Genomic DNA, 13075 nt, shown 5'->3' on the forward strand with positions numbered 1-13075 from the left:
TTACCTTATAAGGGAAATCCTTTGTAGCGTGTGGAAGGCTTTGATTGCAGGAAGGGGTGGAACCCAAAATGACTCGGCCGTGACTAGCAGTTTTTCAAAAATACATATATATGTATGCATGTACAGATATGCGTGTATCTCCCAATTCCAGACAGCTGAAAATCTGCCAAAAGCGTTGTTTGCCAGGATTCAGAATTTCCCACATAAGGGCTACTCACTTCTTAAAAGACAACTCATGAATCAAGCACCTCTGTTTGATCTTTAAAATCAATTCCTCGACTGCTAATGGGTACACAGTTTTTTGTTTGTTTGTTTGTCTTTGGCGGGTTATGAAAATGTCCTGGAATTCGATAATGGTGTTGGTTGCAGAGTGTTTTTGCAACATCAGTTCCTGGCCCAGTTACTGAAGGTGGTAGGAGGAGTTAAGATCTAGGCAATTAAAAAGAATGAAAGGCACCCATTCATGGGAAGGCCTCAGTGACGTTTCTTAAGACAGTTTCATCAGTGGTTTTCACAATTCTCTGCACTTGGTGTTTCAGAGGACACTGCAATACAAAACACCTGTGGGAGTGCCCTCTTTCTGCTTCTAGGAATCTGAGGCTGAGAAACCTTCCTGACTCTATTTGTGTAGTTTTTCAGCCACGTTAGCCTCATTCTATTTTTTTTTTCCCCCAGTATGAACTCAGGGCAGGAGAGGGAGTGGTTTCCTAATAATTTTTTTTTTTTTTTTGAGACGGAATCTTGCTCTGTTACCCAGGCTGGAGTGCAGTGGCGCGATCTCGGCTCATTGCAACCTTCACCTCCCGGGTTCAAGCGATTCTCCTGCCTCAGCCTCCCAAGTAGCTGGGATTACAGGCGCCTGCCCCCACGCCCAACTAATTTTTTTGTATTTTTAGTAGAGATGCGGTTTCACCATGTTGGCCAGGCTGTTCTCGAACTCCTGACCTCATGTGATCCACCCGCCTCCGCCTCCCAAAGTGTTAGGATTACGGATGTGAGCCACCGCGCCCGGCCTTCCTAATAATTTTGATAGCCTTCCCCAGTTCAGGGATTCTTCATTTGTCCCGATAGGAAAAAGCTAGCGTGGCTTCCCTTTTCCTCTCGGTTGAGGCCCGTTTGACCCGTTCTCAATATTGCTTCCAAAGAGCGGGCATCGCTGGAAAACTCGCCTTGCCTCGTAGCCCTGGCAGGACCTAGGGGACAGGTTCTGACAAGGAAGAGCCCTGGGTGGGTCTTAAGAGGCCATTCATTTCTTACCAATTCTGAGTCACTGAATAAAACCACTTCCCCCAGTGGGGCCCCTCGGTTTCTTCACCTGCAAAATGGGTGCGATGTGTGAGGATGAAATTGCGGTAAAATAAAACCGTGGCAGTAAGAGATGCCTTTCTCTGGCACATCCCACCTGCTGGGCATAAGCGGCACCACCCTCTGGAGTTACAGCCTCAAGGCAGTCCAGTAACTAATCAGGCTTTGGGATGGAGAGGGCCAGGATGAGGAAGCAACCTTCCCAACACCACGTGGCTGTGAAAATGACAAAGCATGGTCGGGCGCAGTGGCTCACGCCTGTAATCCCAGTACTTTGGGAGACCAAGGCGGGTGGATCACGTGAGGCCAGGAGTTTGAGACCAGCCTGACCAACAAGACGAAACCCTGTCTCTACTAAAAATACAAAAAAATAGCCAGGCGTGGTGGTGTCCGTCTGTAATCCCAGCTACTCAGGAGGCTGAGGCAGAATTGCTTGAACCCGGGAGGTAGAAGTTGCAGCAAGCCGAGATCATGCCATTGCACTCCAGCCTTGGTGACGGCGCGAGACTCCATCTCAAAAAAAAAAATTAAAAAGAAAATGACAAAGCGGGGATTCCAGCCCAGCACTTTTTGGCCCTGGAGTTCCTGGTTTAATGCTTCCCATTGTGTACTTCCTTTCTTGTAGGTAAAAACACCTTGAAAAGCCAATAACACTATTGGGGTATGTCTTCCATGCCTGCAACCAAGTTTTCTTTCCCTTTCCATATCTTTTTGTCCTGCCATCTCTCAGCCAGGCGGATTGAAGGATGGAATTCCAACGAGGCTCCCCCGCCTCGTCCCACCTTGGTAATTGCATGGCCAACATTTAACTGAGGGCTCCATAGTCTTGCATTTATCTTGCCATTCAGGTGAATGGGAGCGGAACTCACAGGACACAATGAGCTGGGTCACTGATGGCCTTGCTTTCTAAGAATCTCACAGTGAGCCCTAGAACTCTCTACGTGGTAACACTGTGTGCCTTTTTCAGAGAAGAGCCTATCTTAGATCTTAGCCTAACGTTGGGTCTATTGTGTTGCTGGAGAGACCGGCACTGACATTCATCTCAAAGCACATGGTATGTTTGACTCCTATGTTGACTCAACTACCCATCTTGTACTGGGACACTCGCCTTTTTTTTTTTTTTTGAGACGGAGTCTTGCTCTGTCACCAGGCTGGAGTGCAGTGGCGCGATCTCAGCTCACGGCAACCTCCGCCTCCCGCGTTCAAGCGATTCTTCTGCCTCAGCCTCCTGAGCATGTGGAACTACAGGCACGTGCCACCACACTCAGCTAATTTTTCTATTTTTAGTAGAGACAGGGTTTCACCATGTTGGCCAGGATGGTCTCGATCTCTTGACTTTGTGATACACCCACCTCGGCCTCCCAAAGTGCTGGGATTACAGGCGTGAGCCACCACGCTTGGCGATGCTCGTCTTTTGCTATGGAGTGGTAGATGTTTTTCCCAGACATTTTCCGGGAAGATCATACTGAAATTTTGGTATGAGTGTAAATTCCCTATGGCCTGGACTCCTGGGTGGGCTTTGACGGGGAAAATCAGGTTAACAGAGGGCAGGACATGGGGGAGGCTCCCACTGGTGGCTGGCCTGATACTTCTTAACATGGCTGCACCTCCGACCTCACCAGGCTGAAGGTGATGTGGCCGCCCTCAACCGACGCATCCAGCTCGTTGAGGAGGAGTTGGACAGGGCTCAGGAACGACTGGCCACGGCCCTGCAGAAGCTGGAGGAGGCAGAAAAAGCTGCAGATGAGAGTGAGAGGTAAGGACGCTTTGAATCTGGTGGCATCCGTGTTTGCTTTTGGAAAATGGGGATCATGCTGCCGACCTCGCAGAGCTGGTGTGAAAGTAAACAAGGTCACAGGGACATGCACGTGTCCACAAAAAAGTGCATGACAGCACTTTGTAAACCATCACTCCATGGGTAGAGATGTTTATCCGTGGCCAGGCGCGGTGGCTCACGCCTGTAATCCCAGCACTTTGGGAGGCCAAGGCGGACGGATCACCTGAGGTTGGGAGTTCGAGACCAGCCTGGCCAACATGGTGAAACCCCGTCTTTCCTAAAAGTACAAAAAAAATAGCCTGCCATGGTGGCGGGCACCTGTAATCCCAGCTACTCAGGAGGCTGAGGCAAGAGAATCTCTTGAACCCAGGAGGCAGAGGCTGCAGTGAGCCGAGATTGTGCCATTGCACTCCAGCCTGGGCAACAAGAGCAAAACTCCATCTCAAAATAAAGTGAGGGGTGTTTATCCTTATGGTAACCATGAAAAGAAACTTTCGACAGACAGAAAGGCAAACAGAACGGGCAGATGTGAGACTGCAAGTATGACTGTCCATGGTGGTCAGTTTGCAAAGCACTGCTTCTCGTATTTTCTCTGAAAGCCACGGTGCCTCTTAGTGTTCTCTAGACACCAAATTTCAGGTAGGCCGGATGCAGTGATTCCTGCCTGTGCTCCCAGCACTTTGGGAGGCAGAGGCGGGCAAATCGCCTGAGCTCAGGAGTTCAAGACCAACTGGGGCAACCTGGTGAGACCCTGTCTCTACAAAAAATACAAAAATTAGCTGGGTGTGGTGGTGCACGCCTGTACTCCTGGCTACTCAAGAGGCTGAGGTGGGAGGATCACTTGACCCCAAGAGTTTGAAGCTGCAGTGAAGCAAGATTGTGCCACTGCACTCCAGCCTCAGTGACAGATGAGATTCTGTCTCAAAAAAAAAAAAAAAAGCAGAGTACTGTGGAGAGGAGGAAAGGAAACTTGGGATGCACAGGTGATTGTTAGCACAGCTGTCAGGCTTTAGGCTTTTGGACGGTGACAGCTATTTCAGGGACAGTTGCAAACCAGCATGGTTAATGTACTTGCAACTGACCATGCACCAGGTGCCGTGGCTCACACCTGTAATCCCAGCACTTTGCGATGACGAGGCGGGTGGATCACCTGAGGTCAGGTGTTTGAGACCAGACTGGCCAACATGGTGAAACCCCTTCTCTATTAAAAATACACAAATTAGCTGGGCGTGGTGGCGGGCACCTGTAATCCCAACTACTCGGGAGGCTAAGGCAAGATCCCCCAGCTTGAACCCAGGAGGCAGAGGGTGCAGTGAGCCAAGATCGCACCACTGCACTCCAGCCTGGGCGACAGAGTGAGACTCCATCTCAAAAAGAAACTGACCACGTTCTTCACCCCCCCGCCCATGGTATCTGCTGCATCCCAGCCACCAGTAGGGTGCCTTCTCCTCGGTAGCCAGATCATTCTCCGGCACGCCTTGGCACAGGCTCTCTGGAAGACTGAGGGTAGATTGTGTAATTCACAGAAGCAGCAGTCTCTGTGTGGTGGAAAAGGAGTTCCTTGTGTGGCAATGGTGTGGGCCCGACCAGTGATCATCGCGTCTGCCCCTCATTCACACCGGAGTTCTCACTTGAGCCAGCCACCATGCTTTTGCAGTATAAACACCTCCCAAAGATTCATTTCTTTTTTTTTTTTTTTTTTTTTTTTTGAGACAGGGTCTTACTCTATCACCCAGCCTGGAATGTAGTGGTGCAATCACAGCTCACTGCAGCCTCGACCTCCTGGGCTCAAGCGATCCTCCCACCACGGCCTCCAGAGTTCCAGAGTAAAGCTGGGACTACAGGCGCATGCCATCATGCCCAGCTGATTTTTTTTTGAGACAGAGTCTCGCTCTGTCGCCCAGGCTGGAGTGCAGTGGCGTGATCTCAGCTCACTGCAAGCTTCACCTCCTGGGTTCACGACATTCTCCTGCCTCAGCCTCCCAAGTAGCTGGGACTACAGGTGCCCGCCACCACACCTGGCTAATTTTTTTGTATTTTTAGTAGAGACAGGGTTTCACCGTGTTAGCCACGATGTTCTCGAGCTCCTGACCTTGTGATCCACCTGCCTTGGCCTCCCAAAGTGCTGGGATTACAGGCACGCCCAGCTAATTTAAGATGCATTTCTGATTGTGCTGTTGTGGCCACTAACCAGAGATTAGAAACCAGCTAAGGAATCTTGGAGATCGCATGTCGCCCAAGCTGGAAATTTCTTCCCAAGTAGTGGAACAGCCAGGGCAGAGGGAACAGACACTACTGCAGACTCTGCTTCAGCCACTGAATCAAGGGAGAGAGTGGCAGCTCGGGCAGCCACGGGGCATTGGAAGGACCCAGTCACGAGAGCTCCTGGCTGTGCCTGTGGCCTGGGTTAGCTGCTGTTCACAGTCAGACCAGCCTGGCTGGATGCTGACGTTGAGGGCTCCCATATTGGCAAACCAAGGGAGGCTGCGAAGGCCAGTCTCTTGTTTGCACCATGTCCCCAGAGGCCTTTGGTGACACCCCTGTTAAAGACTGCTGTGTCTCAGTAGAAAGAATTCTATACTTGAAGCTTGGGGATCTAGAGTCAGCTTCTTCCACTGGCACTTTCTATGGAGCCTTAGGCAAGTCACTTTGATCTCTTGGGTGCTACAAGGGGTTTTGGGGCAATAAATAACCCAGAGAGCTTGCTCACATGCTGAGGGTGAGACCTCGTACAGGTGGGGGAGGGTGTTTTGAGACTTAGCTGAGAACGGGTGACACCCCACGTGAACATATTTATTGGACAGCAAGAAGCATATGGTCTCTGTGCTGGGTGGGAATGATACATATCAATGACACATTATCCCAGGCTGGCCTCTTCTTTTCTTTTCTTTTCTTGTTTTAAATACACAAGGTCTTGGCAGGGTGCGGTGGCTCACGCCTGTAATCCCAGCCCTTTGGGAGGCGGGCGGATCGCTTCAGCCCAGGAGTTTGAGACCAGCCTGGGCAACATAGTGAGACCCCATCTCTACAAAAAAATATTAAAAATTAGCCAGGCATGGTAGTGCATGCTGGTAGTCCCAGCCACTCAAGGGACTGAGGTGGGAGAATCACCTGATCCCAGGAAGCCAAGGTTGCAGTGAGCTATGATTACACCACTACATTCCAGCCTGGACAACAGAGTGAGAACCTGTCTCAAGAAATAAATAAATAAATACACAACGTCTTGCTCTGTCACCCAGGCTGGAGTGCAGTGGTGCAATCACGACTCACCGCAGCCTTGAACTCCTGGGCTCAAGTGATCCTCCTACCTGAGCAACATAGCAAAACCCCCACCTCCACAAAAAATTTTTTTTTAGTTTAGCTGGGTGCAGTGGTGCACACCTATAGTCCCAGCTACTCAGGAGGCCGAGGCAACAGGATCGCTTGAGCCTGAGAGGACAAGGCTGCCGTGAGCTCTCAGGGCACCACTGCACTCCAACCTGGGCAACAGAGTGAGACACCATCTCTCAAAACAAAAGAAAAAGAAAGGGGGCACAGACTCTGGAGTCAGACTGCCAAGGGCTGAGCCTCAGCTCTACCACTTACCAGCTCTGTAACCTTAAGTTACTTACCCTCTCTCTATGCCTTAGTTTCTTCATTTGTAAAATGTGGATAATTTACCTGCTCCATAGGGCACTTGTGAAAGTGAAGGCACTTAGAAAAGTGCCTGGTAGTAAAGATGAAAGGAGGCTGGGCGTGATGGCTCACACCTGTAATCCCAGCACTCTGGGAGGCCAAGGCAGGCAGATCACTTGAGGTCAGGAGTTCCAGACCAGCCTGGCCAACATGGCGAAACCCCCTCTCTACTAAAAATATAAAAGTTAGCCGGTCATGGTGGTGCATGCCTATAGTCCCGGCTACGCTGGAGGCTGAGACAGGAGAATCGCTTGAACCCAGGAGGTGGAGGCTGCAGTGAGCTGAGATCACACTACTGCACTCCAGCCTGGGTGACAGAGCGAGACTCCATCTCAAAAAAAAAAAAAAACAAGATGAAGGAAATGAAGGAAATGTGTGCACAGAGTTCCATCTTTGCAGTGTGTTACAGTGCTCAGTAGATTCAGAGACTCATATAGATGAGAGATAGGACTAGGGGTGGTGTCTCACGCAATTAGCCAGACATGGTGACGGGTGCCTGTAATTCCAGCTACTCAGGAGGCTGAGGCAGGAGAATCGCTTGAACCTGGGAGGTGGAGGTTGCAGTGAGCTGAGATCGTGCCACTGCACTCTAGCCTGGATGACACAGCGAGACTCCGTCTGAAAGAAAAGATAGATAAGAGGTGGGTGGAGGGGTGTGAGTGAACGGCCGTCCTGATGAGATTGCTCCTTGCAGAGGAATGAAGGTGATAGAAAACCGGGCCATGAAGGATGAGGAGAAGATGGAGATTCAGGAGATGCAGCTCAAAGAGGCCAAGCACATTGCGGAAGAGGCTGACCGCAAATACGAGGAGGTGAGTGGGGCTGGCAGATGGCGCAGCAGCAGGAAGTGGGAGGAAATGCATCAGCTGAGATAGGGAGGACGCCGGGGCCAACGAAAGGAAGCTCTCGGTTAGGTCAGCTGTCCTCCTGCGTGAACATATGTTTGTCCAGAGACAACCACTTGGCTAGGAAACTATCTCCCACGATGCCAGAAAGTGCTGCGGACGCTTGTCTAACGTAATGGGAAAACCGAATGATCAGCTCACTTGTGTCGTTAGCTGGGAGTTTTGGCACAGTTGGGCAAAAATGGAGGATTGTGGTCCCAAGCCATGGAGTTTCAGACCATGCAAGCTCAGGCCCTCCTTTGCCTCCCTCGATGGCTCGGCTCTTCCCTCCCGCCTCTTGTCTGCCTCGCTCCTCAGGCCTGAGGAAGAGAATCAGGATTTCCTCCAGGCCCCAGAATGGCTCTTTCAGTTGAAGCGCCAGCAAAAGGCCAGGTGCGGTGGCTCATACCTGTAACCCCAGCACTTCGACCGAGGCGGGAGGATCACCTGAGGCCAGGAGTTTGAGACCAGCCTGGGCAACATAGTGAGACCCCATTTCTAAAAATAATAATAATAATAATTAGCTGGGTGTGGTGGCATGCACCTGTAGTCCCAGCTACTTGGGAGGCTGAGGCAGGAGGATCGCTTGAACCCGGGAAGTCAAGGCTGCAGTGAGCTCTGACCATGCCACTGCACTCCAGTGCAGTGCTTGGAGACAGAGCAAGACCCTGTGTCAAAAACATAAAAGGGCTGGGCATGGTGGCTCACGCCGGTAATCCCAGCACTTTGGGAGGCCAAGGCAGGCAGATCACCTGAGGTCAGGAGTTCATGACCAGCCTGGCCAACGTGGTGAAACCCTGTCTCTACAAAAAATACAAAAATTAGCCGGGCATGGTGGTGCATGCCTGTAAGCCCAGCTATTTGGAAGGCTGAGACAGGAGATTCACTTGAACCCAGGAGGCGGAGGTTGCAGTGAGTCAAGGTTGAGCCACTGCATTTCAGCCTGGGTGATGGAGCGAGACTCTGTCTCAAAAGAATAAAAAAATAAAAAAGAGGCCAGGTGTGGTGGCTCATGCCTATAATCCCAGCACTCTGGGAGGCCGAGGTAGGTGGATCAGGAGGTCAGGAATTCGAGACCAGCCTGGCCAATACGGTGAAACCCTGTCTCGACTGAAAATACAAAAATTAGCTGGGCGTGGTGGCACGCGCCTGTAGTCCCAGCTACTTGGAAGGCTGAGGCAGGAGAATCGCTTGAACCCAGGAGGTGGAGGTTGCAGTGAGCCGAGATTGTGCCACTGCACTCCAGCCTGGGCAACAGAGGGAGACTCCGTCCCCCCGCAAAAAAAAGAAACACCAGAAAAACCCATGTTGCAGCTGGTCTAGGGGTCTGGGTGGGGCATCATTGGGGGCTGTCTGCAGTGGGTGGGAGAGGACACGGCTGGTGGGGATCGGGCTCAGTTGGGCCTTTCTGTCTCTGCAGGTAGCTCGTAAGCTGGTCATCCTGGAGGGTGAGCTGGAGAGGGCAGAGGAGCGTGCGGAGGTGTCTGAACTGTGAGTGGCAGAACAGGACTGAGCGAGGCTGGCTCGATTCCTGGGGCGGAGTGGGAGGGAGCTGGCTGTGTTGGGAATTGGCCCTGACCGGGGCCTCTGCTCAAGTGGACGGGTGTCAGAGGCTCATGGCTCATCCTTTCTTTTGGCTTCTGTGACAAAGAGGTGGTGACTTGTTCTTACTGCCATGGGAAGCACTGCCCACGTGTTGACCCTTTCTGCAAAGATATGAGGAAATAGGAGTGAGACAGGAGGCAGCAGGGAAGCCCAGAAGTCCCATTTTCCCAGAGAGGATATCTCAGGGGGCTGTGCCATCTTAACAGAACACTGACCTGCTCCAGAAGGCAGGCTCCCCCGGTCAGTATGTAAATGCTTTGCTCCTGTCAGTGTTTGGCTGTGACACATTCCTGGCGGGAAGGTGAGAAGCTTAACCAGAATCCCACAAGCAAGCACCGAAAAACAAAACACCTGTCCTCTTGGCCCCGGGTGAGGAATTCAGCCCCACAGAGCATCCGGGAGTGCTGAGAGAGATCTGGTTTCACAAATCCACTCCGGGCTTCCTTCCCGGAGTGTCCCCTGCAAACTCCCATTGCTCTCTGCCCGCCTTCTGCCCTCGGTCCCATTCTTACACCTTCCGGAGTCGGCCTCATCAATCATAGATTTCACAAGTCCTTGCAGCCTTACCCTTGGCAAAAGACCAGGAGTGTTTTCCAAGCCCTCCAAATACTCTTCGGGCGCACCTCGCCTCTGCCTGGTATGATAAGGCTTTGATAAGCCCATAGTATCGCACTGCAGAAGAATCCATTAACATTTTCTCTCCACATTCCTTCTGCCCCCCACACCCCTCCCCCCACCACCGGGGGAGCTGTGTAGGTTTCTCCTTTTGAAAATTTATTGTAGGGGCGATTGCTATTATTGCCGGCTGTAAGGGAAGATAAGACACAAAAATCCTTTGTCTTTGTGCAGAAAATGTGGTGACCTGGAAGAAGAACTCAAGAATGTTACTAACAATCTGAAATCTCTGGAGGCTGCATCTGAAAAGGTAGGTGGTTGGCTTGAGCTGTAGGGTGGCTTGCTGGACTTTGTTCTTTTCTTCTCCCGAGGGATGCAGGAGCCTGTCAGGTTATGGGGAATCTGCCCTTTATTTAACGGTAGCGTTGGTGCCTGGCAGCCAGGGTTTTTCCCCTACAGAAAGAGCTGGATTTCTCCTGCACACTCTTGAGTCCTCTTCCATGGGGTCTGAGCACCATCTTTGATCTCCATCTCAGGAGGAGAGAGATAGAACATGAGGCTCTTCTTAGCGAGATCTGAGCATAGTCGTATAAATAAATACAGAGCCTCCCTCTCACCTGATTCCCCTGGTTCCTCCAGAAATACCATCTCAAAGGTATAGCAATGATCAGAGGTGGAATTGGGCTTTTTAGTTGGAAACAGCGCCCAAAGCAGTCGCTACGTGGCAGCTACATCGGGAACAAAGGACACACTTCCATGGCCGAACCCCACTGAATTTCCCAGCCTCTTCCTCATTCTTGCTCCTGCTTTTGCAGTTTCACAGACATTCTTTGTTCTCCCATCACCTCCACCCCCCCCTTTTTTTTTTTTTTTTTTGAGACAGAGCTTCGCTCTGTTGCCCAGGCTGGAATTCAGTGGCATGATCATAGTTCATTGCAGCCTTGAACTCCCAGGCTCAAGCGATCCTCCCACCTCAGCCACCACCTGCTATTCACTCAACTGGGTGTGGCTTTCCTTTTGCTTGATAAACCCCTATTCAGCCTTTTTTTTTTTTCTTTTTTTTTTGAGACAGGGTCTCACTCTGTCACCCAGGCTGGAGTGAAGTGGCGTGATCTCAGCTCACTGCAGCCTTCGACTCCCAAGTTCAAGCAATTCTCCCACCTCAGCCTCCCGATTACACGCTAATTTTTATAATTTTTGGTAGAGATGAGGTTTCACCACATTGGCCAGGCTGGTCTCGAACTCCTGATCTCAAGTGATCTGCCCGCCTCGCCCTCCCAAAGTGCTGGGATTACAGGCATAACCCACTGCACCTGGCCTAGAGATAAGATCTTGCTCTGTTGCCTAGGCTGGAGTGTAGTGGCGTGATCATAGCTCACTGCAGGCCCCAAACTCCTGGGCTTAAATAATCCTATCACCTCAGCTTCCTGAGTAGCTAGGACTTGCAGGCATGTGCCACTACTCCGAAACTGTATTTTTTTTTTTTTTTTAATAGAGCACAGTCTATGTTGCCCAGGCTGGTCTTAAACTCCTGGCCTCAAGTGATCCTCCCACCTCAGCCTCCCAAAGTGCTGGGATTACAGGCGTGGGCCACCGTGCCCGACTAATTTTTCTAGTTTTTGGTAGAGACGAGGTTTCATCATGTTGGCCAGGCTGGTCTTGAACTCCTGGCCTCAAGTGATCCTCCCACCTCGGCCTCCCAAAGTGCTGGGATTACAGGCGTGGGCTGCCGAGCCTGGCCTCCTGTTCATCCTTTGAGCTTCTGCTTAAACATCACTTCTGAGAAGCCTTCTCTGATTTCTCATCTAGGTTAGGTATTTCTCTGCTGTGTAGCCCTGTCTATACTTTTGCTGGCATTATGATTTCTTACATTTTTTATAGTTACTCCATTAATTGCATGCCTTCCTTGCTAGATTGTAAGTTGTAAGGAAAGGAACCATGTCGTCTTGTTCAGAGTTGTGTCCCTAGTACTAGCATTGTGCCTGGCATATATCTGTAGTGTGTGTGTGTAATTTTTTTTTTTTTTTTTTTTTTTTTTTTTTTTTTTTTTTTTTTTTTTTAGTAGAGACGGTGTTTCACCATGTTGCCCAGGCTGATCTCAAACTCCTGGCCTCGAGTGATCCACCTGCCTCTGTCTCCCATATGTGCCAGCCCTGGCATATATCTGATACTAGGATGTGTAAGGAATGAATGCAGTCGGTGTGTGTGTGCCAGACACTGCCCCGGGCCAGGGGGATAGATGTAACACCACTAATATGGCAGCTGCTTTGTTTTGTTTTGTTTTGAGATGGAGCCTTGCTCTGTCGCCCAGGCTGGAGTGCAGAGGCACGATCTCAGCTCACTGCAACCTCCACCTCCTAGGCTCAAGCAATTCTCCTGCCTCAGCCTCCTGAGTAACTGGGAATACAGGCGCACACACCACGCCCAGCTAATTTTTGTATTTTTAGTAGAGACGGGGTTTCACCATGTTGGCCAGGCTGGTCTCAAACTCCTGACCTCAAGTTGATCCACCCACCTCGGCCTCCCAAAGGGCTGGGATTACAGGCGTGAGCCACTGTGCCCAGCCTGGCATCTGCTCTTGAAGAGCTCAGAGTCGAGTCTAGTGGAAGGGATTGACAAAGTCACAGAGTGCTTTGGGCATACAATAGAGGGACCTTGGTAGATTGTGAACGGTGTCACCAAGGAGGCGACATTTAAAACAGCTGTAGGTCCAGCACGGTGGCTCATGCCTGTAATCCCAGCACTTTAGGAAGCCGAGGCGGGAGGATCGCTGGAGCTCAGAAGTTCGAGACCAGCCTGGGCAACATGGAGAGATCCCATCTCTACCAAAAATACAAAAACTAGCTGGGCATGGTGGCTCATGCTTGTGATCCCAGCTACTTGGGAGGCTGAGGTGAGAGGATCACTTGAGCCTGGAGGGCGGAGGTTGCATTGAGCCAAGATTGCCCCACTGCACTCCAGAGTCAGGCTTCAGTCATGACTTGATCACTTAATAGCCATGTGACCCTAGGCAAAATAATAACTTCACCTTTCTGTGACCCTTTCCTCCCCTATAAAATGGGATTACAGATACCAGGCTGTGATGCCATTAACTATGTCTGGCCCATGGTAAGCAGCTAATAAGTGTTAGTTATTATTGGGAGGCCGAGGCAGGCGGATCACCTGAGGTCAGGAGTTCGAGAGCAGCCTGGCTGGCCATCGTAGCGAAACCCCA

At 50.9% G+C, this 13075-nt stretch overlaps 1 protein-coding gene across 4 annotated transcripts in view; it reads left to right on the forward strand.

Annotated features, from left to right (window-relative positions):
• The window catches only part of TPM4 (tropomyosin 4), a 35885-nt gene that overhangs the window by 11810 nt on the left and 11000 nt on the right, over nt 1-13075 (forward strand). For 3 of the 4 annotated variants that reach the window (XM_024351475.3, XM_024351477.3, XM_024351476.3), the window contains 4 exons: nt 2928-3061; nt 7452-7569; nt 9062-9132; nt 10096-10171. In XM_024351475.3, coding sequence (XP_024207243.1) covers nt 2928-3061; nt 7452-7569; nt 9062-9132; nt 10096-10171 — 399 coding nt within the window. Of the gene's footprint in view, nt 1-1860; nt 2092-2927; nt 3062-7451; nt 7570-9061; nt 9133-10095; nt 10172-13075 lie in introns of those variants that run through there. The other variant, XM_054673100.2, reaches the window with a different exon arrangement.

Source organism: Pan troglodytes, chromosome 20, assembly GCF_028858775.2.
Source record: "Pan troglodytes isolate AG18354 chromosome 20, NHGRI_mPanTro3-v2.0_pri, whole genome shotgun sequence".
Taxonomy (NCBI): Eukaryota; Metazoa; Chordata; class Mammalia; order Primates; family Hominidae; genus Pan; species Pan troglodytes.